General features: G+C 40.8%; 1 protein-coding gene across 4 annotated transcripts; it reads right to left on the reverse strand.

The window, feature by feature from the left end:
- Positions 1-1,100: 1,100 nt before the first annotated feature.
- pkib (protein kinase (cAMP-dependent, catalytic) inhibitor beta) lies at positions 1,101-25,018 on the reverse strand. 4 transcript variants are annotated; one of them, XM_035421945.1, is made up of 4 exons: positions 24,855-25,018; positions 5,093-5,177; positions 4,141-4,312; positions 1,101-2,350 (listed from the first exon to the last, which is right to left on the reverse strand). In XM_035421945.1, the coding sequence occupies exons 3-4, from the start codon at positions 4,283-4,285 to the stop codon at positions 2,265-2,267; spliced, it is 231 nt and encodes a 76-aa protein (XP_035277836.1). In that variant the 5' UTR covers positions 4,286-4,312; positions 5,093-5,177; positions 24,855-25,018; the 3' UTR covers positions 1,101-2,264. The 4 variants fall into 4 exon arrangements, with proteins under 4 accessions (XP_035277836.1, XP_035277838.1, XP_035277835.1 ...); XM_035421947.1 differs by lacking the exon at positions 5,093-5,177 and having other exon boundaries at positions 1,101-2,347; positions 24,855-25,015; XM_035421944.1 differs by lacking the exon at positions 5,093-5,177 and having other exon boundaries at positions 24,855-25,011.
- Between the last annotated feature and the right edge of the window lie 1,995 nt (positions 25,019-27,013).

A 27,013-nucleotide genomic window follows, 5' to 3' on the forward strand; every position in this document is an offset into this window, starting at 1 on the left:
ATGTTCGGAAACATGCATTTCATGGCTGTGTGCATTCCTGCACTTAACTGGAATTTTCTTCATTTTTCTTGAGCAGAATTCAGTTGCAGGCCTGAGAGTCAACAAATATGTCAGAGGAGTGTTTGCAGAAGCTATTCACACTGCTTGCTCACTCATGAAACTACATGAAACACAGTAGAAAAAAGTGTACTGTAGCACGATTTGTTACACTTTTTCCAAAATATTTAATGTCACTGAACACGCAATTGATATTCATTTGAAGTGCATCTTCCAGTTACTAAATAAATCAATATACAGGAAACTGCCATAAAGTTTGCTCGTGCCAAACGCATACAACTGTGTATGAAATTATATTGCAAAGACCTAGAAACAATTCTCAGTCCCCTTATTGTGAATATCTTTATGCACATTCATATTTGTGATAATTATAATAATAATAAAACATTTCAATTGCACAACAGTTGATGGGACTGGTGTACTTTTCTTTGTAGAGTTATTGTGGTGGACATGTTTACATTGCATCAGGGGCATTTAGCAGACGCTGTTGCACAACCTTTGCATTTTTTACATATTATCAGTTATACAGCTGGATATAGCTCAAGGGGACAACGATGGTGATCTACCTAGGAATCTGACCTGCAGCATTTAGGATACAAGCCCAGTTCCTTTCCTAAATAGATTTAAGAGATATATTGTAATGGGCGTATTAGCCTTTCCCGCTCAATGTACTGTTTAAATTGTGCATTTAGTCACAGAAGAAAATGGTTTGTATCCAGGTCTTTTAATAAAATGAACTTTCCTGATTACCCCAGGGTGCTCTTTGAAAGACTACACTGACAGACTTTATTAAAGGCAAACTATTTCCATTAATCCTAATCAAGGAATAATCTACATTTTGGTTTTATTTTTAAATGTGTAGACTATTGCAGATTTAATTACATCAAGGCATATGTATTGTTGGTTGGGTGGTAGGATTATGTGTACAAGCTTAAAACCAAGAGAAATGATGTTTGTTCAATTGATCTGGAATCTTGAAATATGTGGTGCCCTCTGCTGGTCAAAACAATGAACGCTATCAAGACAAAAATAGGCACACAAACTTAAAGAAAACTAAGTACAGGATTTATTTTTTACACCTGGTATTTCATGTGTAACTTACAACAGACAATATCATTCTAGTAACAGCATGGCCAAGTTAACAACCAGAGGAAAATCTGTAGGTTTGTTATTGCAACACACTGTAAAAAGTAATTAGATTCAACAATTAAAAAAATAAATACACTGAATCCAGAAAATCTGTTCCATCCTACTCGTCTAATGGTTGTTCATAACCATAATATGGTCCACGGTCCATTGAGGAACTTGGATGGTCCTTTATCCTTTCTTCTTGTACGATGACAACAAACTACAGCTGACCCAATAGTCACGGACTGTTTCACACAGTTAGATCTGACAAGTATTGACAACACTGCAGCACATGGAGCATAACCTTTATAAGAGTTGATGGGCACTAAAGTGATGCCTTTAGTTGCAAACAGAATGTAAACACTTTAACAAGTACTGGGGGGGGGGGGGGAAACTACCATATACTTTAAACAACTTTCTGTCAGTAATAATAATTAATTATGGATATTTGACAGTATAAAACACACAAGGTAGAGGTCTTATTGAAGCACACAGATTAACCACAAGTATAAGATAAAAACTGTATTCACGTCACCAAAAGGAATGTTTATACCTTTGTTGTGCAAAAATAGACATTGCTGCAACTACGAGTCGACATTCGGCGAAAACGCTTTTTCTTGCAACACCTGTCAAGTGGGGGAATGCTACACCTGTCACATGGGAGAACTCCCCTCTCTCACCTACAGAAAGAACGCTGCACACTTCCACGCATGGCGCTACTCTGGCACTGGTCTCTCGGTTGGTTTGCGGCACACGGTAACGGGCGGAAAGACGGATCGAAGCCATCTCCGAGTTACGTCTATCCAGGTGTTTTATCGACTGTGTGTTGACTGACATCCCGCAGCTTGACTGCAACAAGCGAAAACAACAGCCTCCCGTTGTCCGGAGCCTGGATTCAGCTGCAGCTGTTGGCGATGTTGCATAGCACTGCACGTGTAGGTTACAGTTGTCTGGTCAATGAGATTTTTGGGGGGAGGGGGGAAGTGGGGGGGGGGTGGTGGTGGTGAGGAGGAGGCCCATGGGTCTCTTGTTTTTTCGGGTGGGGTCACAGGCTTAGCTCGCCGGGCGCCCTCAGGCCATTACGTTCCCTCCGCCTTCTCCTTGTCGTCTGAGCTTCCGGAAGCTTCCGCCGCTGACCCCTCTGCACCCTGCTCGCTGTCATCTGCTGAGCACACAGAGATACAATTCTGTCTTTTTCCCCATTACCTGTGAGTGGAATTATTATTATTATTATTATTATTATTATTATTGTTATTATTATTATATTATTACTGTGTATAATCATCACAACAATAATACAAATAAAGTCATCATTTTTATTTGTATAGCATATTCCTACAACCTAAGCACAGTTCTAATGAGTCACATAAACAAAACGAACAATTGGTGAAATACAGTAAGATGGCAATATGAGAACAGCAATTAGCGCAGAGTGTGTATATAGAAACACCTAAAACTGCAATGTAACAATAATAATAAAACATACAGTGATACAGACCTACTGCTCAGCTTAGATATGCCTATAGGCTCTAAAATGGCACACTTTTCTACATCACTAATTTCCCACGCAGCACATCCTGTTTTTGGGGAGGTTCTTCAGGGACCAGAGCTCCCAGCACAAACTCCTCAGGAAAAGCTGATCTCATGATAAAACACTCCACTGTTTGGTTCGTCGCCCAGTGCGCAAACACCCCACGAGTGATGGGGTAAATAAAGTGGTGGGTCCTGTATATACATTGAATCAGCGATGAGACGTCACTTATCCAGTAATAGGTGAGGTTCTGAATGCTGGGACGAATGACAGATCAAGCTGGTAGCTACTGTGACTGATTTATACTATATGCTGCTGTGTGGCTATTCACTGCGGAATTCAAACACAGCACAGGAATACCGAATACTTGTACCATTCCCCATCAAATCACAAAGAGTGTGACGTTCCACTTGTTGATCACCATAACATGAGGGATATACACAGACTGGGTGACTGGGTGCAGACTTTTGTTCCAATCAGGCAGTAACACACCTGATTCTACTAATCAAGGTCCTAAGCAAACACTCTAGTGGTTGATTAGTCGAATCAGTTAACTGCTTGGTAGGAACGAAAGCCCGCCCCCACACCGGCCCTTTCTGGATAAGGGTGAGGACCCCTGCTGTGAGGTGTCGTTGTGTGCCACGCGGTGGGCGGCGGGTGTAACTGGCAGGGGTCGCTAACGGGAGCGGATTTGGTCACGAGTGCAGGACTGCTAACTGTACGGGAGGAGCGACCTGAGGGGAAAAAAAACCCCACCCAACGCTCCCATCTCCTAGCCCAGCTGTGGATTATACACCGCCACACGCCCTTAACTTCCTTTGATTTAAAATGGGAATCGTGCCACAGTGATTCAGGGCCATTCTCTGAAGAGGGGAGCTGAAAAGCTGTTCTGTATTCTGCTTTGTACCGTGCTGCCTTGGTTCCTTTGAACGGCTCCGCAAACTTTAAAGTTCAAATGAATCGGAACAAAGGTTTATCTGGCAGTTACTTTAAATGCTGTGTTTCTAGAAACCTTTGTAGTTTTCCACTGAACAAATCCCCTGCGGTTTAAAAACACGATCGGATTCGCCGTCGCCAAAACTTGTGCCAAACGCACACTGAAGTGATTCAATCCTCAATCGAACGGGGTCATTAAAATCGGACTGAGCCGAAGCAGCCAAAGCAATTTCGACTTCCACGCACCTTCAATTGGTTGGAATCAACTGATTTCATAATGAAGCTATTAACTCCTATTGTTTGATGCTTTCATGAACTCCACTGTGCGCGCATTCGCTGGACACTCAGCCGCACAGCTTTTTGGATAAGAAATGTGGTCATAGGAGCACGTTCTCCTCATTTCGGAATTTACAGGGCCCGCTGAAAGAGACCTCGGGGCTCCTTTAATGTTTCTCATCCCTGTGCCGAAGCGGAGCTGCTGTATTTACCACTGACGGACAGCTGGGCCAGCTTGTCTGGAAGGTCGGCGGTGCCGGCCCCAGCGGTGGACCCTAGGATATCGGGAAGGGCGTTTCGTCGCCCGGTCCTCCCTGTCGCTGCGAAATCGGTGACAACAGGCTCCACATCAGTCATCGCTGGGCCCTCTCCTCATAGCCTCGCCTGGAAGAGAACACGCTTTGTTACAGTATGTGCTGGCATTATTCTGACATGGCAGCCCAAGGGCAGCTAACATGTTATTATTATTATTTTTTTTGGTGACTCAGCTTTGAGGGACTGATACCTTGAACCCATAGTTATTTAAATAAATTTGAATAAAGATGACTAACAACCATTATTACAAAATGTAATTTCATGAAAAAAAATTCATGCTTGAAAGTTAGGATTGGTTCAGGAGCCTTTAAGGACTTTCAGAATCAGAATCAGGGTTAGTTCTCTGCATGGACAAGGCAGTTTCCTAGGGCGCTATTCATCTGCAGGGTACCAAATGAAGGGGGTAAAAAAAATAAAAATACATGCTTGCACCCATGATAGTCGAGAGTAGGCAGTCCACCCCCATTACCCACCAACACCACCCCCCTACCCCCCCACCCCCCGCTCCACAATCTTGCCTGGGGTGGCAGGAAGGTCAGAACTGTACCCGATCAGAAGCGACACAATCAGATTTATACTGTATGAAGCTACTTTCCCCTGCTGCTTTGTACATAGTTGCATGTGCTGTAAAAATGACATACACATAGAAAGCAGACACTGCAAAAAATCACAAAAAAAAACGATCAGGCATGATTTAAGCACTCAGACCCTTGATACGCACCCCATGCACTTCTCATGTCATGCCTTTAAACAGACTGTGAGAAAAATCAATCTTGTATCAACTTGGATTCATAAAAACATAATAAAAAGGAACAGCAACCTTATTCTGTCAATCCAAACCTAATATACCTTCCTTTCCACACCACGAGGCAAACATTTTCGTTCCGGTCTCCATGGCGCCCGTGATAAATTTCACAGCATCTCTCCTTGTATTCTGTTGGGGTTACAAGTCACTCAGCCACAGTCCACAGTTCAAAACTGATCATGGCGAAAAATATAAATGACCTTTGTTATAATGATCCAGCGATGAAGGATATTTTACTGACTGTGAGAGAGACATTTTTCATCCACCGGCTCTAATCAATATACCGGGTGCAGTACAGCTATGGTAAATTATGTGACTTAGCCGGATAGGTTTGTTTCATGTATCCTCCAGCGTCCCCCTTCACCAAAATGCTATTCCAATTAGAGCATGCCCTTTGCACCGCGGAATCCAAACGTCAATTAAATGGATTTTTCTTCACGAATGCAGAAATGACTTTATTGGTTACTCGCTGTTTATCAGATCATTTTGGCCAGCAGAGGGCTCTTTTTCCTGTGATTAAAAAGGACAATAGGACGATGGCAACCGTGATATGCAGTCACCATTTCAGAAAGTCTTTTCTTCCCTTTCCATTTCGAATACATTAAGATTTCTTTGTTGGCATTAATTGTATGGCTGCACACAAAGTCAGAGCACTATCACAACTGAGTAATCAATTACTGCATGTAGAACAGCATGACTTTTAATAAAGTATCGATGCAAAAAGCAAAAAGGAAATTAGAATTATTCTCTTTCAATCCTCTGTCACAGTAGCAGTTTTCGGGCCTGTTCCTCTTTAATACCCCTGACAATACAATGGATGAGAACCAAGAGAGATCTCAAGGGTCTGCTTTGATCATATGTACCAGGGAAGGGCAACTTCAGTCTTAGAGAGTCTGGTCATTTTAAAATTCTGCTTCACCTTCCATTTGTCTAATTGGAGTCATAACTTCAAAAGGAGAGTCGCCCCACCCGAAGTATGAAATCCATATGAAGGAAACCTGAAAGCAGCAGGACTCCGGCCTGCTCTGAGTGGCTTTGCTTACTCTGTGTATTAGCGCCTCCATGTGAAACGATGCCTGGGCCGGCCCTGACAGTGACTTGCAATCGACAGCATTCAAATTTGCACCGAGCGAGCCGCTGTTCACTTGCAAGCCGGCACTGATTCAGGGGAACATTTGTGACATATCGAACTGTCACAGCATCCCCGCTTTCAGATGTACCTGACTCATAATAATATCAAGCGTGGTGCTGTCAGTGTTACGCACGATATGTCATGTTTTATTTTTGTCCTTGGACAATTCAGCAGATCCAAAATTCGCCCCATGGGAAAATGTGCTTTTGAGCATTCCCTCTGATGGATTATTCATGGCAGTGGGGAAAGTGGGTTTTCACTGACAGATAGATGTGGGTAAGTAATGTGTGGTTTCAGCAGGGCACTTTATAAATTTGTGCTTTTACAATATACTGCAACAGGCTTACAATACAGCTGCTCACTGTGCAGAGCATACAATGGCCTCAATGTCTCCTTACCAAGTTAGTTAGGGAGGATATATCTAACCCCCTCAAACAGGTGTTCCCCAAGGACCCATGCATGGTCCTTTATTCTCTGCATTTGCAGTCAATTGCTTTGATTTGTTATTTCTACCCATTGTTTTTCTACAACTGTTATCCTGATCACACTATTTTTCTCCAAACTCTCTTATTTGGACCAATCCGTGATACACAGCTATATGTCACTTGCCATCGCAGCCTTGTCAGTCCCTCTGGAGGAGTGCAAATAGCTAAATAAATTAATATAATCCTCTGGCCCTGAGACACATCCTGCTATCTAAAATTCCCTTTATAGAGCCTCCATATTTTATCTGTTGTATCTGCAGTCAGCAGAACCAGCAGGTGATAAAAGATGATCTTTTTTTACTGTTTGAAAGCCTTCTGTAATAGAAGGCTTTGAGGGTAGCTTTAGTTCTGCTTAAACATTTCTGCAAGATTTTTACCACTTTCTTTAGGCCTTGTATACCTGTATACATCATATATACATGTGCATGTAGCAATATTTATACATGCATGCATACATACAAAAATACATGCACACATACACACATACAATATGCAATATTTCACATACAATATACAATACATACAATGTGTATTACTGTATTCCCTCCATTGATTTTAGGGTTGCAGTAATGAATTTTCCTTCTTTTCACCGTAAATTTGTCATGTTTTCCTGTACTTCATCTCTCCTGTAAAATAAGACTATTGGTAGATCATTTCATCCACCCCTTTCTTTCTGGAGCCAGCCAATATTATAACTGCATAATCACTTATTACCTTAAATTCTGTCCCTTAAATCCTGTCCCCTTCAAGCAACACCTGGATTTTTCCCCTGCTCCCCAATTGTCATATTTACAACTCTGAACTGTATCTAATTGCTCGCTGATTAACTGTATTTCTGTTTCAGCACGTGTAATATTGTGTCGAATCATTCAAATGTGGTTTTTAATCTGGATTTATTTTCTCATCCATCAGTTACCACAATTACCTTGTGCATTGTAGGGTGCCGCGGACATGGGTGTCTGCTGCTAATGAATCACCCCCTCTCTCTCTGCACTCCATTTTCTGAGATCATCTTGTGAGGCGTAAAGCATTTTACTAATGGCTCTGAATTCTGAACCGTTCTCCTTCCCAGCGCACACGCTCACTGCGCTTTTTCACGGTCGCGCAAGGTTATGTGCGGAGAATCCTTCGATCGTTGGGCGCAGGGCGTTCTGGAGCCGGCATCATCTTGGCACCGTTTGAGTCATTCCCTTCAGCTGAGAGGGAGAAGATGGCGGTGGAAGCACGGCTAGGGAGTCCACAGGTGAGAGAGCCAAGAGACAACAGCTTGCGAGCGTTTGAATGCGAGGCTCAATATTACACTGCCGCCAGAAGTGGATGCCTTGTTTTTCCATGAGTCAGAGCCCATCTGCACATCCGCCAGTATCTCCCCTTTTACACGCACTTCCTCTTGTAGCCAGTACACCCAAGGGCAGTCTACTTTGAGCCCGGCTAGATTTAGATGTCCAGGTAAGCCTGGATCTGAGTAAGATGTACAGGGAGGAAGTTGGGATGCTTCTTCCACAGTACGTCCACACTTACACAGTACTACAACTCCTACCTTCATTGAGGTGCTTAACCTGAACTGCATAAGAAAGACATACAGTATAAATGTATGCTGCATTTAAGCTATTTACGTCACTCTGGGTAAGAGTGTCTGGTAAGCAGAAATTAATAAAAACATTTCGGCATAACCAAAACTTATCCCGGTGTGAGAATCCAAATCTCTCCGCCACCTGTACTGTAGGACTATAAGGTGGTATGGCTGTTGATACGCTAATAATAAATTCCAATATTCAGTTGTGCAAGGCTGCAAGTGCAAACACTTGCTCTTGCTCCTAATGAAAGACATTTCTTTTAAAAGAGGGCTGAAACATGTTCCATTAAGAGTCAGGCTGGCTCGGCTTTTAAATGCAGCTAAATAACTCTTATCTTTGTTATGATCAGACCCAAGATGAATCTCAAACATGTTCAACAAAATACAGTCTGCTGATTGTCCACAAGGCATCTCTGTAGCCTCAACATTTGGATAAGGTACTAATTAAGCTTTTCATCATATGAGTCATTAGCCTGAGGATTAATATGGAGATTAATAGTAATTCCATTAACACCTCCTGCTAGATAACCAGGAAGTACAAACCTAAAAATAGACATAACCTCCAAGCATCAAAGAATGACACCGAGCCAGGAACAGTGGAACAGTTTCCAAAATAGACCATCCTTGAAGATGACAATTTGTGATATATAAAGAAACGCATAATTTTACCATTCAATACATTCATATTGACAACATCAGTTTGCAAAATTATTTTGTTCCACACACATCTGTAAGGATTTTATGAATCCTGAAACAAAAGTGCAGTTCACTTATATTCTCAATGTATAAATTGTTAAGCTGTTCTGGATAGGCTGCCGCGAGCTAAATACTCTTTAGCAGACTAAAAATAGAGATTGTGATTGGCAATCCCTCTCTAATTAACCTGCACCCCTGCGGCGATGTTTTATAATGGGGTAGATGGTTGGCGTCGACATGTAACACCATTTCGCTGAAGAAGGCTGCATGCAGAGAACCTTGAATCTTTGGCCTGATCTTACTGGAAAAATGGACATGAAAAATGAATGCGGATCCTTTTACGAATGTAGTCATGCTATCCTCATGTATCCATTACAAAATGCTTTGCCCAAACAAGGGCATATGAGTGTAAGGAGAGGCAAAGTGAACTGTAATATCAGTGATTGGCTATTTCAATTGCTGAAATAGCCAATCATACGACAATATAATTGATGGCTAGCTTTAAAGCACAACTACCCAATGTTCAATTCACGATTACCACGTAATGTGTATATGTACACTGGGTTTTAAATTAATTTACTTTGTTTTATTAAGAAATGCCAATACTTTTCTAAAATTTGAACCTTGCTGAAATGCAAGGTAGATGTAACAGGCATATATGAAATAAACAACCATGCAAACAATATTGAAGTAATTCAAACTTAGTGCATTTTATCAAATGCTTTACTGTGTATGATTGTCTCTAAGAACAGCAGTAGGCACTTCCCCCTGCTCTTTTCAACCGCAGCTGAACTGAATTTTCTTCTCGGCTAAAACCTCAACCTCTGCAATTTATTAACGTCCAGATGGCGCTGACCTTGAAATGTACTCCTGCAGAACATGCAGGGACTTGTAATGTTGCAGCCTTTGATGTTTATCACTAACGGAATACATTACAGAGATAAAGCAATACACCGTCCACAAATTAGCTCTAAAAGCATCCTGCTGTTTTCTGCTCATGTACATTACATCAGGCATAATTGATTCATTGCACACCACTCTTTTAAGTCAACGTGCTTTAAGTAACTAAACATATTTTAAGCCTTCGTGTTATTTTCATAATGAGCACCGGACATGCTACATTTATGTTTGTTAACTATTTCAGTGTGAGTGAAGGAACGTAGGCTAGGCAACACCTGTTTAATGCTACTGTTTAAATACTAAAGCAACTGAGTATTAGTAGTGCATATACTGGGCCAAACAAAATAAATTACAATACAGTTTTGAGAAACAAGCCACAAATAATCATGAACGTGGAATTCTTATTTGTCACACTCTTTTCTTATCATTCATTCTATCACTTCCCCAGTTTGCGTAAAATGACCAAGCAGATTTGCGCAACCATATGTCTTGCCGGTTTCCCCGTTGGCTTAAAACTGGTGCGTGCGCGAAGTGACCATATGTTCCGGGGAATGGCGTCAGGCTGCAGCGACGCAGTCCTGCAATCTCGCAGATGGCTTTCCCTCCCTCGGAGGAACAGTAACGCATCAGACAGGGAGAGGGCGAGAGCACGACTACACGCGGCGCTCTGAGGCTATAATATGCCTGCTCTGTTCTCCACTGCCCGCCAACAAAGGCAGGCCTCTACTTTTATGTCAAGGAAGCGACCCATATTGTCCATTACCGGAGCCTTCCTTTAGAAATCTTTAGAAAGACAAGTATTTATTTCCATCAAAAGAGCTGGAGTCAATAACACAAGGGCTGTCTGTTCTTTCTGATTCAGTGCTTGTTCTTGTTACGTGGCTCTGTTCATGTTCTTCCCCGCTATGGGTCAGGAGATTCAAAAATGGTTTTCTTTTCAGGGTGTTTTTGCTTCAGGCTTACCTCAGCAACTGCAGTGGTGATGACTGGTCATGTAAAAAAAAAAAAAAAATTTTACCACTGAAAAAGGGAGTAGTGAATTGAAGTTGACTTGAATTTAAAGTTGATTTTGATGTGAGATGTGATTGTGATGTAAATCAGATGTGAGATGAATTTAATAAATGATCGTGAGGCACTGACTTGTGGATAGCAGCAAGCTACAGGAGGCTTTGTCTGTGAGCTGTGAAATATGAGCCTGAGCCTTTGAATTGAAGGGATTTAATAACCAAGCTTTGTTTAACACCCTGTTCGAGAGATCCCAATGACAAAGCTAATAGGAGAATGTGCCCAGGTTTGCTTGGTGCCACTTCTTAAAGAGAACAGCAGTGACAGGTAACAACAAGTCTGTATCCAAGCAGTTGGATGCAGCCATTAATTGACCAATTAGAGCTGTTGATTGCACAGTTATCCCACCTGGGTCTTTGGGTCAAATTTGACTGATTTCAAAATCATTTGAAATCTTATATTTTCTATTTGCTTTCTTGAACTGCTTAAAAAAACAGTCAAGCACCACTTCCCCAAATGCATGACTAGTTAGAAGAGTTTCTATCCATAGGCAATATTAGTCAAAAGAATGTAGACTGCAGTAACTACATTATTTGGCCACATACAGGTAAATGGTAAATGGACTGCATTTATATAGCACTTTTATCCAAAGCGCTTTACAATTGATGCCTCTCATTCGCCAGAGCAGTTAGGGGTTAGGTGTCTTGCTCAAGGACACTTCGACATGCCCAGGGCGGGGTTTGAACCGGCAACCCTCCGACTGCCAGACAATCAGTCTTACCTCCTGAGCTATGTCGCCCCACAGGTGTTGACAGATGATCCAGTCTCAGGACAGTAAACGAGTAGCAGGTTCTCTTTTTTCCTCTCCCTTAGGATTTTGAAAGGCGAAGCTAGGACGAATGCTAATTTATTCAGTGGCAGAGACTTGAAAGGGGAACCCACGGCATGCAAAACCGGTGATTACCCAAGCTTACGCTGCCCTTCATGCCCTGCGGATCGCCTACATTTGTCAGCACATGCATACGGTGCGTTGAAGCCACACAGCCGCGGACCACGAAGCTGACGCGAACCTTTATGCTTCAGCCTCTGCGGTTAAATAGACAAGTGTCCAATAGGTCTGTGAAAAGTGTACGATGAAAGAGCAGAACCTCACAATGCAGCAGAGCAGAATTCTAATCTCACAATAGTCTGTGGGCTTAGGACACAAAGGGGCACAGGTACACCCACGCCCAGTTTCATGACAAAACAACAGGGCTGCTGGGCTGTCCATGGTTCACTTTCTAGGGTCTTCAGATGTTATTTGAGGTTTACTGCATGTTTCAACTGGCCCACATGGTGTTGTTGTAATGAAGAATACTCAGAGATGTCACAGATGTTTCTGACCACCAGCTGGCTTTATAATGGCAATAGAACACAGGCATTGAGGGGTTTTGGTGTAGAGCTAGAAAATACATGTTATGTTTCCGGGGGCTATACATATGAATCGATTCATTTTGTTGCATTTATACCATAGGAAATAGTTTTTGTCGCTTTAGACCACAAACCTCATATCTAAGCTATCCTTAATTGTGTAGAAAAGCTGTTTTGGCCAAACGAAACCATACACCAAAACCTAAAAAAAAAAACCTCAGGTAGTAATCAATCTCTTTAAGACATCATACTTGTACATAGATGGGCCTCCCTGTCTGGTATTGAACATGGATGGTACCAGTGCAAACTGTTGCCAGGAGCCCCAAAGGGTCATGCACGATTGGCTGGACCAGGCAGCTGGGCTGAAAGCATCTCATCATGCACCAGCTATCCCTGCTGGTCCATTGAGTTGCACATTAAGTGTCTTCCTCAGACTCATGTCGTGAGGCTGGCTTGTGAACTGTGGCAGAATAAGTTGCAGTGGTTGGTACTGAGCACTTTGCCTGCGCTCTCCTGAGCAGTTCAGCAGTGAGAGGAGAAAAACTGTACACTTTGTGGAAACATATTAAAGGGAACCTTTCCTAGCATTACTTTATATCATGCCACCTTTCCTTGCTCTGCCATTTTAAAAGCACTTTGGCAAAGAGCATACGTCAAACGATTCAGTTACTCGTATATAACAATAAGTGTCCAATTATACATAGTGCTAATATATTGTCAGTTTTGAAAGTGTACAGTGTATTAACGCTGAAATGTTTTGAAAGAGTTTTACAGTTGAGCAGTCAGACGCATAATGAACATTCAAATAATAACATTGTCATTAAAATAAAATATGATTCTGCCAATGATGATGATGACAATGATTATAATATCCCTTTCTAAAATAATAGTAATTCCTCCTCTACTATAAAAAAAAAATACATATGCATAGGCCTACAGTGCAGGAAGGCCATATGGCTTATTAGCTTTGAGAAAGTGATATTGTAATCATCACCATCTTCAGCATAAGCAGTAGGGAGAATTACAAATCATAATGCATTTGAGTGACAATGATAATACCTGAATGTATGACATGTGTCTCAGTGCTCAACTGTAAAACTGTATTTCAAAACATTTAGGCCCAAGTGTTAAGACACTGTGTGCTTTCAAAATTGACAAGATATTTGCACTATTTAAAATTTGACACTTATTGCCATACGTGTTTCGCAGAATCGTTTGACATACGCTTTTAAAGTTTTACCATGTACACAGGTGCTTATTTCATAGTTCTCAGTGAGGAAGCATACAACTCTGGAACCGGAATGACTCAGCATTTGTCCCTACCTTTTTCAGTGCAATCATTTTTGCCAGTTTTGTAATCGCCAATATTAATGACAATAATTGTCCTCGTGCTGAGAAAAGTATCACCTTTATTTGCAAATTAGTTAAGTTTAAGGACAGATATAGACTGGCTCCTGGTCTCTATATGGCCGTATTTTTGATGAATAAAAATGAGAATCGGGTACTGATGATAAACCACTGGCACTTGAGCTGTCGAAACTTCTAAATAATGGGGCACCTGCTATTTTGGGCCACCCATCGTCATTTTCCATTATTTCCATCATTTGCCTCCCATTGTGAGGAGAGGAGTGATGGAAATGCACACAGCAGCCATCCACAGCTCACACACCGGAGACGCAGGTGAGTGGATGAGCCCCCTAATGTACCCTGCACTCACGGATTAGACATTACAGCCACAACACGGCCAGAACCGCCCCCCCCCCCCCACACACACACACACACACACAGACCCCCTCCCCCCCACCTCACTTCCACTTCCCTGAGAGCTCAGGCTCTGTCAAACTTGGATTTATATGAATGCAAGTGAACAAACACTATGGCGGCTATCAGGGCCACAGCTATGAATTCTCAAGCCCCTGACAAAATATATTGGGAGGACCCCCCCCCCCCCCCCCCCCCACCCTCATACATATTTTGTGACAAATGAAATACAGCTACTCCCCATATCCAGGGCCCCCCTCAGGCCTGAGCCTGGGACAGTGTCCCAGTTGCCCACCTACCCCCCACCCCCGCCCCAACTGCAGCGCTGGCAGCTATATCCTATATTCAATTATGCAATGCAACTAATCAAAGTTTAGACAGGCCGCACTGTTTTCACACAGCCACTCATTTTCATCGTTTGGAAAGACTGACAGACAGAAACGGTCTGGGGGGGGGGGGGGTTAGCGCCCACTGATCCCAGTGAGTTCCGTTCAGATGAAAGCAGGGTGACTGATCACTCCTACCAAACACAGCAGGGCCCCCTCTCCCGGCTGGGTATAACTGCGTCAGCACAGGGAACCTGACCTCAGTCTACCTCCCCACTGTATACATTAAGGGACTGTGTAGTAGCACCAGATACCAAAAATTCAGCATGAATGGAGTTCTCACAGCTGTCAACAAAAGAAAATGAAGGTCTGAGCAAGACTGCCAGGGAATTAATGATGTGCTGGCCTGTAACTGCAACAAATGGAAATGCCACACAATTCATTAACCTGCAGCAGAAATAATATGGTCTAATTATTACACTTGACCTAAAAATAATAATAATAATAATAGAGTGGGGAATTGGAGCCACACAGCAAATCAATACATGTAAAAATAACAAGGCTAATTAATATTATAAAATGATTATATGGCAGAGAAGGATGCAAACTGTGAATGGAGAAACAAAAGACAAATACTAATTAATCATGAACAATGTCAACATTATTGTACCAAGAATGCTATATTTACTGGGTTACTTTAAGAGATTGTGACAGCCATTTCCTGCTTAATCATGGTATGCTGACTGCTGAACATCATATTTGCAGCAACTGCTGTAGGGGGAAGTCACAATATTTCTCTTTTTTTCTTTTTTAAAAGCACAGACTTTACAATGATGGTTGATTATGAAGATTGCTTCCATAATTTGCGCTAGCCAGCTTCAAAATGTAGCTATATTTGGAGACGCTGGCCTTCTTTGGTTTGTGCTACCCAGAGGACATTGCTCACAGTGTTTGCTGTTGCTGTCACTCAAATGTCAAACATCCAATCGGCCGCCTACTTGATGCATGAATTCAGTCAAATGGCAGAATTCCGCTTAAACTCTTCTATCATACAAAAGTCTCACGCAGGCTGGTTCTAAGATACATCTGTCTATTCCTTCACATCTGCATACTGGAAATATTTATCTTTCACGTTTAAAAAAGTGGTACTTGAGGTATCCAATGACTTCTTATTGAACTGATTTACTTATCAGTAGAGAGAGAGAGAGAGGAGGAGCAGGAGGAGAAGGGAGAAAAAACAACATATTTAGGAGAGTTGAAGAGGAACCTCAGTTTAGCCGGATGAAGGGTTTTAATCCTGACCTATTTATAGCTGAGCCGACATCAGTAAGGAACGATAGAGATGGGGTGGGCGGCCATGGAACAAAGCCAATGGCAGTGGGCTGTGGGAACAACACAGATTAGACATGATTCATGGAATCACCATCCCCCTTGTACAGATCGATTGCTTCCCTATTGATCTGAGGTCTTTACTGCTTGTCTCCTAAACAAACATGACTCCCTGCTAGTCTGTGTATAACATACGTTAAATTTACGTACAAAGTAGAAAGCATGCAGCAGTGGCTAATAAAAATGCTTAAATCCCAATGTATTCTAACGGTACCCATATTCCTATGGGTCCAAAATAATAACATCAAAAAGGACATCTACAAATATCATACGAAGAGGCATATACATCATGTGCTTTCCAATGATTGTCATATATATTTATGTCGCTTAGAAGTGTTTTAAACATTAATAAGTGAGCAGTAAATTATTTGTTTTATACATTTCGGCAATCATGTATGCACTGTATTTGGGCTTACTGATACATTCTAATTAATATCCAAATTTAATTAATGTAAATAGAAATGAATATGATAAATACCCATGGCTTTTACAAACCCAAGATAAAATCTTATCCCACAATGTTTTATATTATGAAAGCCCCCATACTGTCTACTCATCATTGGCATATCATAAAGGATGATCATAATTACGCATGATTTTTATCAGCAGTAATTAGCACAGCCCACAATCATAATCAAAAACAATGAATAATTATTACACTACTTTGCTTTACTGCAACACAAAGCACAAAGCACATAAAAATAAAATGTCATCTTCTCTGCATGTGCAAGTTATGGCAAAACACTGAGTAGAACACAGGAATAATAAGCATCACTTTTAGGCAAAAGCAATGCAAACACTGAAACGCCATTAAATTGTCATAATAAATATCTCAATATGCCTGAATGTACTGACATATAAGCGTACTGTACATTCTGTGGTTAAAAAAAAAGATAAAAGAAAAATAAACATCTCTACTCTGCCGATAGAGATATTCTATTATATAATGACAGCATTGTATTCCCTTTCAGCTCTCACCTTCACCAGTTTCAATAGAGTTCTTCACAAAGCCAAACCATTTTATTGAAACCGCAAAAGCTAAAGAAAATCCCACAAGGTTATCAGAAATTATTTTGAACAGGACAGTCAAATGTGCATCTCTGGGTACTCTGAAGTGCAGAAAGCAAGCACGTGCTTCTGAATCATCCTGCAGTTTCACATTTAGCAACACATTCATATTCATATTTACTAGAATTAACGGATTCTTACACCTATTAAAATCAAGCATGGCCAGTTGTGAAAATCTTTTGAAATGTTGAAGGGGAAACACTTATCAGCCTTTTGGCAGCAAATACAAATGAAAGACAAACTAATGTTGACTGGTGGAGGAAGTAGAATGTCTTTGTGCAAATGTGGTTAAGGACTCAATATTGGCTAACAGAACTCTGTGCATCTTGATTCACTAACTAGGTCATGCATGAGTGTGGCCTATACAGTGGATGGCACCAACTCGGCCTGGTTCCAAACGTAGCATTGGGCAGTGCTCCAGAGTTTTGACGTGAATTACCACCAGAGTGGACTGTGGAGTGCCGTTGCCGCGATAACATTTGGAACGAAACGCATGTGTGCCCCTTTATTTGTTTCGCTGTACTAAGACATAAAATGAGCAAAGTGAAAAAGGAGAAGAAAAAAAAAGAAGACAATCAGCGTAACGACTTGGGGAACTAAGGCTGCTGAAGTAATCAAAACAGTAAGGGAAGAGAAGTACACTGAGCTGTAATTGGGGAACAGAAACTAACCTGAGTGCCATTTTGCCAGCAGGCCTTTAAGCTGGCAGGATAAATGCGGTGTTTTTCATGATGTACATACACAGGCTTAGGTATGAAACATTCAAAAAAGGACTTTAAAACAATGGGAGCAACTTTAGTAGACTGAAGGAAGCAGAAACAATTAGCCAGCAGACTAGCTAACCCAGCTAAAAGGAGATAACAACAATCGTGTTACTTATGCAAAGCCTACATCAGGTCTTATCATGCCCTCCTACGTGCAGGAGTTATGAACAGAACCAGTTATACACCATTTCTGGATGCAATTTAGGCATGCAATTTCACAATATTAGCCACCCCAAACAGTTAGGGTGAATAAAAAAATGCTTTCCTCAAACACATAGCATATATACCACACCATAAAACTGCACAGCTTAAAATATAATGGAAATGGAAAGTGCATTTTAGCAAAAGAATATAAGAGTATTTGATTAGGAGAATGAGCCTTTCAACTCAACCAGGCTTGTCCGGACTCGCTTTTTTGTTTAAAATGGTTTCCACAGCCTGGAAGAGTGGCGAACGTTAGATGAGAGGTGTAATGCCCAACAACGCAATGTCATACCTATCAGGGTGGCCACTCAATTTCTGTTGCAGTCTGGATTCTGAGATTGCCTCCCTAGACCTCTGCAAAGCATCACCTTGAAAAGATTTACGAGCACCTCAAAAAGGAGAGAAATTCAAGCGAGGTGGGGGGAGGGGTCGACCCTCCTGAAAAGCCATCCATAGCGAAGTGCAGGCATTTACATCACCTTCTTGGACAATCCCGGAGGCTTGACCCTGAGCCGAATGAAATACAGTCAAAGCAGCTTCAAAATTATATAAAAGCTATGAAAACACATTGTGTTCTTTCACAACACTCTGAGCGCAAATGGATGGAGGTGAGGGGACCACTCAAAAACACTTATTTGAAAATGGCAGACAGTATTAACATGAATTTTTATGGGAAAATCCTAAATAGAGCCAACCCCACTCTCCTCAACACACACACACACACACACATGCGCGCACACACACAAACACAACATTGTATTCTTCCACATGACAATACTTTATTTTCCTATGTTTTCATTTGCCATGGTCCATCATTAACCTTTGAACCCATGTTTCAGATCATCCTGGCCAAACACAAGCTAAAATAATGTTCAAAGAAAATGCATGACTTTATATCATGAATAAAATAACCTACATAGCCTATGCAGAACAAGTGGGAACTACTATTGGAATCTGTACACCATGTTCATAATTATATTTATATTTAAGGCAATCCTGATGATCCAGGCTGGTAGGCCGTGGAAGGGAATTAATAATTCATATTTAGCAGTCAAGAGGATTCCCAGTGGATTATAAAATCCTTGAGTGCTGAATTGAAAACTTTATTCACATGATACACAAATGTAAATGTGCAAATAAAAGAGTATATATGCAATTCAATAAGAGCTTTGTACAGTAAACAAAACAAAATAGGCATGTACTGTTTCTTTTTTTTTTGTTATTTTGTTTACAAAGAGCTTCCCTCCACCATTTCACTGTAGTACATCCAAGGATAAAAGTAGGAGGAATTAGATTCCAGATTGACCAGGTTTATATTTAGCTTCAGCTATGGTTCGCTCAAATCCGCTGATATAAGATAGCACAGCAGGGTCTTTGCAATTTTACCGCCCCCCATTCTTAGCCTTCAAAAGGGCGAGACTGGCAGAAAATACCGGTCCCTTTCAGCGTTTTAGAGCGCAGTGCCTTATCATCAGCCTCAGGCTGAGGCTGAACCGCCCCTTCACCGCTGACTCACATCGTGAACATACGGACTATGAAATACAGGCATTAGGGTCCTGGGTTTACCTGATTCACGTTTCCCTACTGAAGTGCTTCATATAGGACCTAACCTAATGACAGGCTTCCACTCTGTGTTATATCATGTTCTCCCAGAAATGTATTACATACGCAAAATTGCACGGATATACATGTTCAACATCTGTACTTCTATATTTATATTTTATTTTTTTTTAAGTGTGTGTGTGCGTGTATGTGTGTGTGTGTGTGTCCATGTGTGTGCCAATATGTGTGTGAGTGTGTCCGTGTGTGTGTGTGTGTGTTTAAAAAAACGGGAAAGAATACGACACTGCACTTCAGTTCAAGATGATGTCATGTGGCTGTGATTCTGCACAGTCACTTCAAGCTCCAGGGCTCGCTCATCTGTAATGAACAGCTTGCTGATGACCCCAGGTGCCGTTAAACAAAGGCAGCTGAACGGGGAAAGGCCTGGAGAAAAGGAACAGCTCAGCTATAATGTGGATCACAGCGGGCGAAACGTCTAACGATCACGTCTGGAACTGGATCCATAGAAACAACTACACTCCGAGCTGAAATCCAGAAAAAAAATCTGACACAATCACAGTACAGGGTACTGTACTGCAACACTCATGTACTTTTACTGTAAAACCTGCTACTGACGATCTATTACGCACTGACCAAGGAAATGTTTTATTCACTAAGAGCCAAAAAAGGTAGCAAATGGATAATTATGTAGATTCCTGTGTTATGCTGATTAAAAACCACAAATTGAAATGACACAAGATGAGTGTGCTTCCACTGGATTATTGTTGAATTTAAACGAAGGAGGTTGTTCTCTGCACATTTTCAATTCAGACATAAACAAAGTGACGGGATTCAATATTTCAATACCACTTTCTGGTTGCCTTGTTCAAAGAGGGTGGATACATGATTAGGCTACTTCATCGATTTGACACAGAGAGCATGAGTACCTTTAGCATTGCGTTACATCGCATTACGTTTTATTTGGCGGACGCTTTCATCCAAAGCGACGTACAATAAGTGCCGTGACCCCACGGCATCCAGAGATCCAATTACCGGAGCCGAATGAGGATGAGCTAAACCGTAGGAGAGAAAATCAGAGTGAGAACCCCTCTCGGGACCTCCCCTGTGAAATAGCAGCCCAGAATCCGCCGAATCCGCCAAATACGCTGGCAGATGCCTTGAAGAACCCTCAGATAAAGAATCAAGCCCGACTGGAACTGGCTTTCCTTCAGAGTTCTGCAAATGAAAGCCCAATGTTTCTAACCCTGCTATATTGCTGCCATTTGTCCAGCTGATCTCCTCAGATATCCCTTATGAAAGGCCTTGCTTTGTAGGCTTCAGATAAGGAGAGTCGTGTATCTTAAAAGCCTCTATCTGCCTTTTATCCGAACCACCCCACGGTACGCAGGCCAGCCTTCTCTTTCTTCCTCAGCGTGTTTGGTTTTTGGAATTAAGTGCTCAACGTTTACATTTTAGAGCATATGAAAGAAGTGATGTGACTGCAGAAACAAGTGCAGCTAAAATTCTACCGCTTTTTTCCCCATGTGCAATTAGATACAGCAGCTGCTAGCCCAAGTACCATTCCAAGATTATTTTTTGGAGGATCACAACAAATTAAGCATCACCATCCCTTGTTTGTGACTGACCTTGTTTGTCACTGCCTTCTGTTTGCTGAAAACATCTGCCTGGCCTGGTGGCCCTTCTCTCTTGTTTTGAGATTAATCCCATCACAATTACCACACAAACAATGCCCCTGTGCAAGCTTTTCATCAAACCATACAACGTCACAGCAAATCTGGTCTGCGCACATTGCTGTAGCTCATAGTTACAAATTAGAATTGCCGATAACACATGTATAAAAAAAAGCAAATGGCCTTGCTAATTAAAATGCAAAGCACAAAGTAAGCAGTGTTCAAGAAACTTCTGAAGATATCATCCAGCAATAATGACCAGCTCTATTGGGGTGCCAGTGCAGCAAATCTTTTCCAATGCATTCTAAACATAACATCAAACGATTAGCTAGAGATAACCACAAAACCCACAAACCATGTAAATCACAAAACCAATGTAATCCTTTCATTGTTCCTATTTGCATTATTAAAAATAATTTCACTTGTGAGCAGTTTATCCATTTTGTGCAGGGTTTCTCCAAGCAGATAACAGGTTAACCTCCACAGAAATAAACAGTCGCAAAGGATTCTGTGCAATTTCGCTGCCTAGAGTCTGCAGTTTTGTAGCCTCGTTCCCTTGTGCGATATTGAGAGAGGAAGGGATAATTCCACATTCTTCCCTTGCATTGTTAATGGACTGGACTGCAGTCAATATGAGTGAACTTCCAGACTGTAAAGGGATTCCCTAAGTGTACGTGGCGAGCGCAAGTGCGTGAGGGCATATCTTTAAACAGACTGGACCAGAGCCACGGTCTCAGATGTCTTTCCAGAAAATCCTATAAATGTTTAATTGGTTTCAAACATGGTGAATGAGGAGGCGTTGACAATTCTATTATGTCAGCATCATGCTCCTCTAACCATTGACTACTCATGCTTTGTGGTCGGGGATATTGTAACCTTAGAAGACATTCCACTCTGTAGAAAAGAAATGCTTTAACAGACAATCACTTAGAACAGTTGACTTTGACCTTGACTTTGACCTCGCCTTCTTTGGGTTTGAGTGCCTCTAAACCGTACCAGCAAAAGTGTCCCTCTCCGCTACAAACCACCAGAACTCTTCACTATCAGAAACATGTGTTTCTATTTTTGTTCACTTCCTGAATCATTCAAATTCAGATCATGGTTGCTGCATTCCTCCTCATAAAGAATTCCCATGGTTTCTGAGTCCATGTATCTGCTCTGAATACTAGCCCATTCTGCAAGCACAGTAAGAAATTTAAATTGGGTATGCTTAAGAAAATACCTACAGTGGTAGATAACAACTGTAATGACCGCTCATTGATTAAAAATCCAGTTACTTTAAGCAGTTGTGTACTCCTTACTACTGGCCTTGAACCTTATGTTAAATGGACAGTAATAGTTTCCATCATTTAAAACGCTGGAAGCGCTCCGTTCACGCACAAACAATGGCTAATTATTGTAATTAAAAACAGGCCCCACTAATTGTGAAAAGCCAGACCGAACTGTGAGTGAGCTATTAAAGCGCCACCTTTGCCAAACACGGCGATTACTGGAGACGCTGTGGCCACGGCCCTGTTATTGAGTTAATGATCTCACAGCAGCTGCAAATGTTGCACTTCTTGATAACTGGTATAACACCATTTTAAAGCTGCTCTGGTTCAGACAACTGATAAAATGATAATAATAATAATGGCCTTTCTGAAACCAAAATATGCATTGCATGAAACCAGCATCTGACCCTGCTGTTGTGACCCACGCCATGGAAACGAATGGCGATTTTGTAACACCTGTGTGTTGGTCCTGATCAAATGTTCACCATTTTAACACATACATCGCTGCCAGTTACAAGCTTGTGACTGCTACATGCTAATAATGAAAAATAAATCTGCACCTCACTTAAGAGAGCAAGAGGGGGGGGAGAGAGAGAGTGTGTGTGTGTGAGAGAGAGAGAGAGAGAGAGGGAAATGTTAATGCAAATGTGATGTGACAGCACCACGCGTGAAACTGGCTGCAATGAATGTGTTAAAATAACGAGGAAACAGGCGTCGCCATTTTAACACATTCATAGCAGCCAATTAATCACAAGGTACTGTGATATGAAAATAATGATAAATAACGAATCTGCATCTGACTTTAGCCCATTTAGAGAGAGAGAGATAGAGAGAGAGAATTACATTATAGAGAATAATGTTATATGACAGTAAAATACTCACTGCAATCACTGACATGAAAGCATCTGGTTATAAACTATAAACTGTCATCTGATAAGCTGATGTGCTTTATTCAATATGAGGCCCCGTCCCATATCCAAACTGGCTTTGAAATGAATCTGCAATCTGCAATTCCCGCAGACCATCCGTAATTGCCATATTGACATCTACTCCAGAAAGCAAACATTTGCACTGCATTTCAGACGTCAAGGGAAATGTATTTGTCCAGCACATCACACTTCAGCAGATAAATCATCAAAGTGCTGATCACGATGTGAGCTACATTATCCTTTCACCACAGGCTATGTGCACAGTTCTTCAAGTACTGTGCATCCTCGTGAGAGAGGACTTTTACATTTAATGATGTATTCCTTTTCAAAGACATGGTTAAAAATAGACTGGTCATCTTTTAAAATTAGGGAGGGGTTCTGTGCTGATTGAAGTGTTGGTGGGAAGAGGGTACTGAGATGAGGAGGGTGGACCCTTATTCAGCCAAGCAGAGCACAAACAATGAAGGGCCAAGCAGTCCAGAGCAACTTCAGCTCTCACAGTGGATGTGAAGTTCTAAAATGAGTCAATTGAGAGTGTGACTAAACACGATTAAAGATTACCTTCTTAGCAACAGGAAGGATCTGGCAAATAAAAATAGAATATATTCACTGGTGGATAAACACGTCAAAAGTAAATCCATCCTTCTTGTTCTATGCTAGATGTTTTTTTTTTCTGTTTCTGGCCAAATGAAAACCACAGCTTATAGTCTTACAGTTTACTTCAGCTGTTTTCACTAACAAGATGATATTTCAATTACACACAAGCACATGAAATTAAATAATAATAATAATAATAATAATAATATAGAGACAATCATATGTAACATATATAATGTTATCATTATTGAGTTGATGATGTTCTAAATGATTATTATTATTATTTTTTATGACTCCTTTATAAATAAAAATGTGGTACACTTTTGCTAGAGATAGTACTAGACTTTATTTTGAATATATAAATAAGTCTGTTGATACTGCAGCAACAAGGTTAACTAATACAAGTCAAGAAATGTACCTCACTAATTCCGAACGGGGTTTATTATCAAAAGTTTCCATTCCATAATTACGGTAGACTTAAACCTGGGGGAGCAAGATAAACAGCTTCGCCATGTAGGACAGACAAGATAACTGTTCCGTTTCTTCATAAAGCGAGAAAATAAATAATTAGCTCCTTGTGAAGCCAACACATTTCTGTGGGCAGTTAACATACATGATTTGCATTTACTCAGTCAAGCTTGCGCTTATCTACGTTGACGGTTTTGGTAGTTGGTTAATTCGTCCATTGTGATAGCTACCTGCGTTATTTAAAGACAATCATCGTTCACGTATTGCAAATAGACATATATCGTATGCTTTGTGTTCGATGCCATTGGTAAACTAGGCAAAAAAACAATGTAAAAATCTGCCAACCGCACAAAATAAATAACTCATCAATTCCACACGACCCTACACGACAAGACACCGACAGTTGTTGCAGAATACCATTAATTACATTATTCAAATAAATAGCAATGCCATAACAAAAGCCACAGTGGCTTGCTACAACTGACCATGTAACTTAGCTACACATTATGGCTAGCTATCCAAGAAGCACGCAAATAGACGCGGTTCATTTAAGATCAGAAATGCCAAATATCCAAAATTGACTCTCACTTACCTAGTATGCAAAACAAATGGTGATGAACAAGAGTATTGGCTTTGTACTCAAAATCTGAAAATAAATAGACTATCCATGGGGAGAACTTTGAGAGCTGGGATCCCTGTCATTGTCATTCATGTATATATTCAGTTCCAGTGCGAGCATAGTTACCCCCTCGGCAGTGACATCACGCGGGCACGTTCCATATCCACAGCAGGGTGCGCGCTGAGAGAAGCATTAATATAACGCATATTGTGTGTGTTAGTATTCTCGCTCAAGAGTTGCGAGGTGGGAAGTGAATTGGAAAGAAGACGGCGGAAGTTTTACCTTATTTATTTATTGTGTGTTGTTGATCAGTGTGTTGGTTCGTTCTTCCATAATTTGGTCAATGCTAGTTATATAATTCTTAACTATCTTTAATAGTGAGTTAATATCAGTCTTGTAGTCATCTTGTAGTCGTCTAGCCAAGTCGTAATAACAATGTCTTATTATTACACAGCAAATAAATTAGATTTTAATTTTTTCTAAGAAGGCATAGTCAACAGGCTTTGCTTTTGTGTAGCCTACCATGTAATCTTTAGAAATGTGAGATCCAACGTATTGCTCTGTTTAATTAGTCGAGGAAAATGACACCATCACATTCACCGCACCACCTGAAGTAAAAATGAGCTATGGCAGCTTCAGGGGACATAACAGGTTTTTAACGGAGAGTCCTTGCACCGACAACTACTGGAAATGTTTTTGTTACTATTGCGATTTAAAATGTGTATGCATGTACAGAATGACACACGCATACTTTCCTGATAGCTGTCATGAGATTTATTGGAGGGTTTCTAGATAGAAAATAAATATGATCTTTATATTGATGTAGTGGCAATAAACTCGCGTTTATAGACTCCTTCAGCGACATCCAAGTTTAGCGCTTTAAAATGCTTGGTCTGTTTTCTCACTTCACTTCCTGAGATGTGACTCTCTGAACTGAACATAAGGAAACAGTCAAAATACGAGGAAAAAAAAACACACCAAGAAAGCCACTAATAATTCGTTAATTGCTCTATATGGAAAACTGACTTGTCTACCTCATGCTGCTGATCTCTTGTTAAAAGCATAAATATTTACAACTTGGCTTTCAGTAATGGCTGGTGCTGGTCAGTTCACAGTGCACTTTGGCAGAGATGCAATAGATAAGTCAATAGCCTCTCCCTAGCATTACATTACATTACATTATAGGCATTTAGCTGACGCTCTTATCCAGAGCGACTTACAACAGTGTAACCAAACTCAGGATCAAGTCCACTTAAGTCCATTGAACAAAATGCAGATAAAAAGCCTTTACTATGATAGCATACATTAAGGAGAAACAAGATAGTCTGAACCTAGCTTTTACAAAGAACCTTTATATGCCCATTAATGTGGAGGCAACACATTTGGTTGAAAGATATGATCAGATGTCCTTCCCTAACAACAGCTGATGTATAAATCCATCTACAATTCACGTTTCAAAATTTTTTGAAATGTGAATTGTGGCAGTTGCATTACACTCAAAGTATACAAGATATTTGCAAACAAATTTCTATGTACGCAACAATGTAATCACTATTGTAGATCTCATTTAATTTAATTGATCTATGCTTATGTTTCTGATAATGCCACTCTCATCTCAGTGCAATCCAAATCTAAATTTTTCCAAGGAAAATCTATGTACATCTGGAAAGGATATAGTGTTCTTATAATCATGAGTGATGCTGTAAATTTGTAAGTAGGCATGATTCTTAAGGCTCCCTGAAAGAATAAGGCTATGGTGTCCCTAATCTTCTGTAATACACAATAATACAATTCGTTTCCGGACAACAGACAGGCCAATCCCAACTGTATAAGCAAATCTGCTGGTTTCATCAGATGAACTGCTGCATGCAAATCAAGTCATGTCACTAGTGTTATTCTCTTGCCTATGATTCCACTGACTACCACATGAGGCATGCCTTGCAAGGTTAGGGCTTATTTTATTATCATAATTTTTAAAAAATGTATTTATTATTTTTGGGGACAAAAGAAATAAGATATGGGGTGCATACCCCATTTAAGTCTACTGAGGAGAACATTATGTAATTCTAGCATATATTCTAGAATTGTCTCAGTGTCTCATAGGGTTATGCCGACAATCGATTCAGATGTGT

This window comes from Anguilla anguilla, chromosome 6, assembly GCF_013347855.1.
Source record: "Anguilla anguilla isolate fAngAng1 chromosome 6, fAngAng1.pri, whole genome shotgun sequence".
NCBI lineage: Eukaryota > Metazoa > Chordata > Actinopteri > Anguilliformes > Anguillidae > Anguilla > Anguilla anguilla.

What these genes read in the sequence shown, in the direction of transcription:
- pkib (XM_035421945.1), bottom strand. Translation starts at nt 4,285, where the DNA reads ATGACTGATGTGGAGCCTGTTGTCACCGATTTCGCAGCGACAGGGAGG. An exon ending in GGCCCAGCTGTCCGTCAGTG is followed by an intron (nt 2,351 to 4,140) that starts GTAAATACAGCA and finishes CTGTGTGCTCAG; the next exon opens with CAGATGACAGCGAGCAGGGT.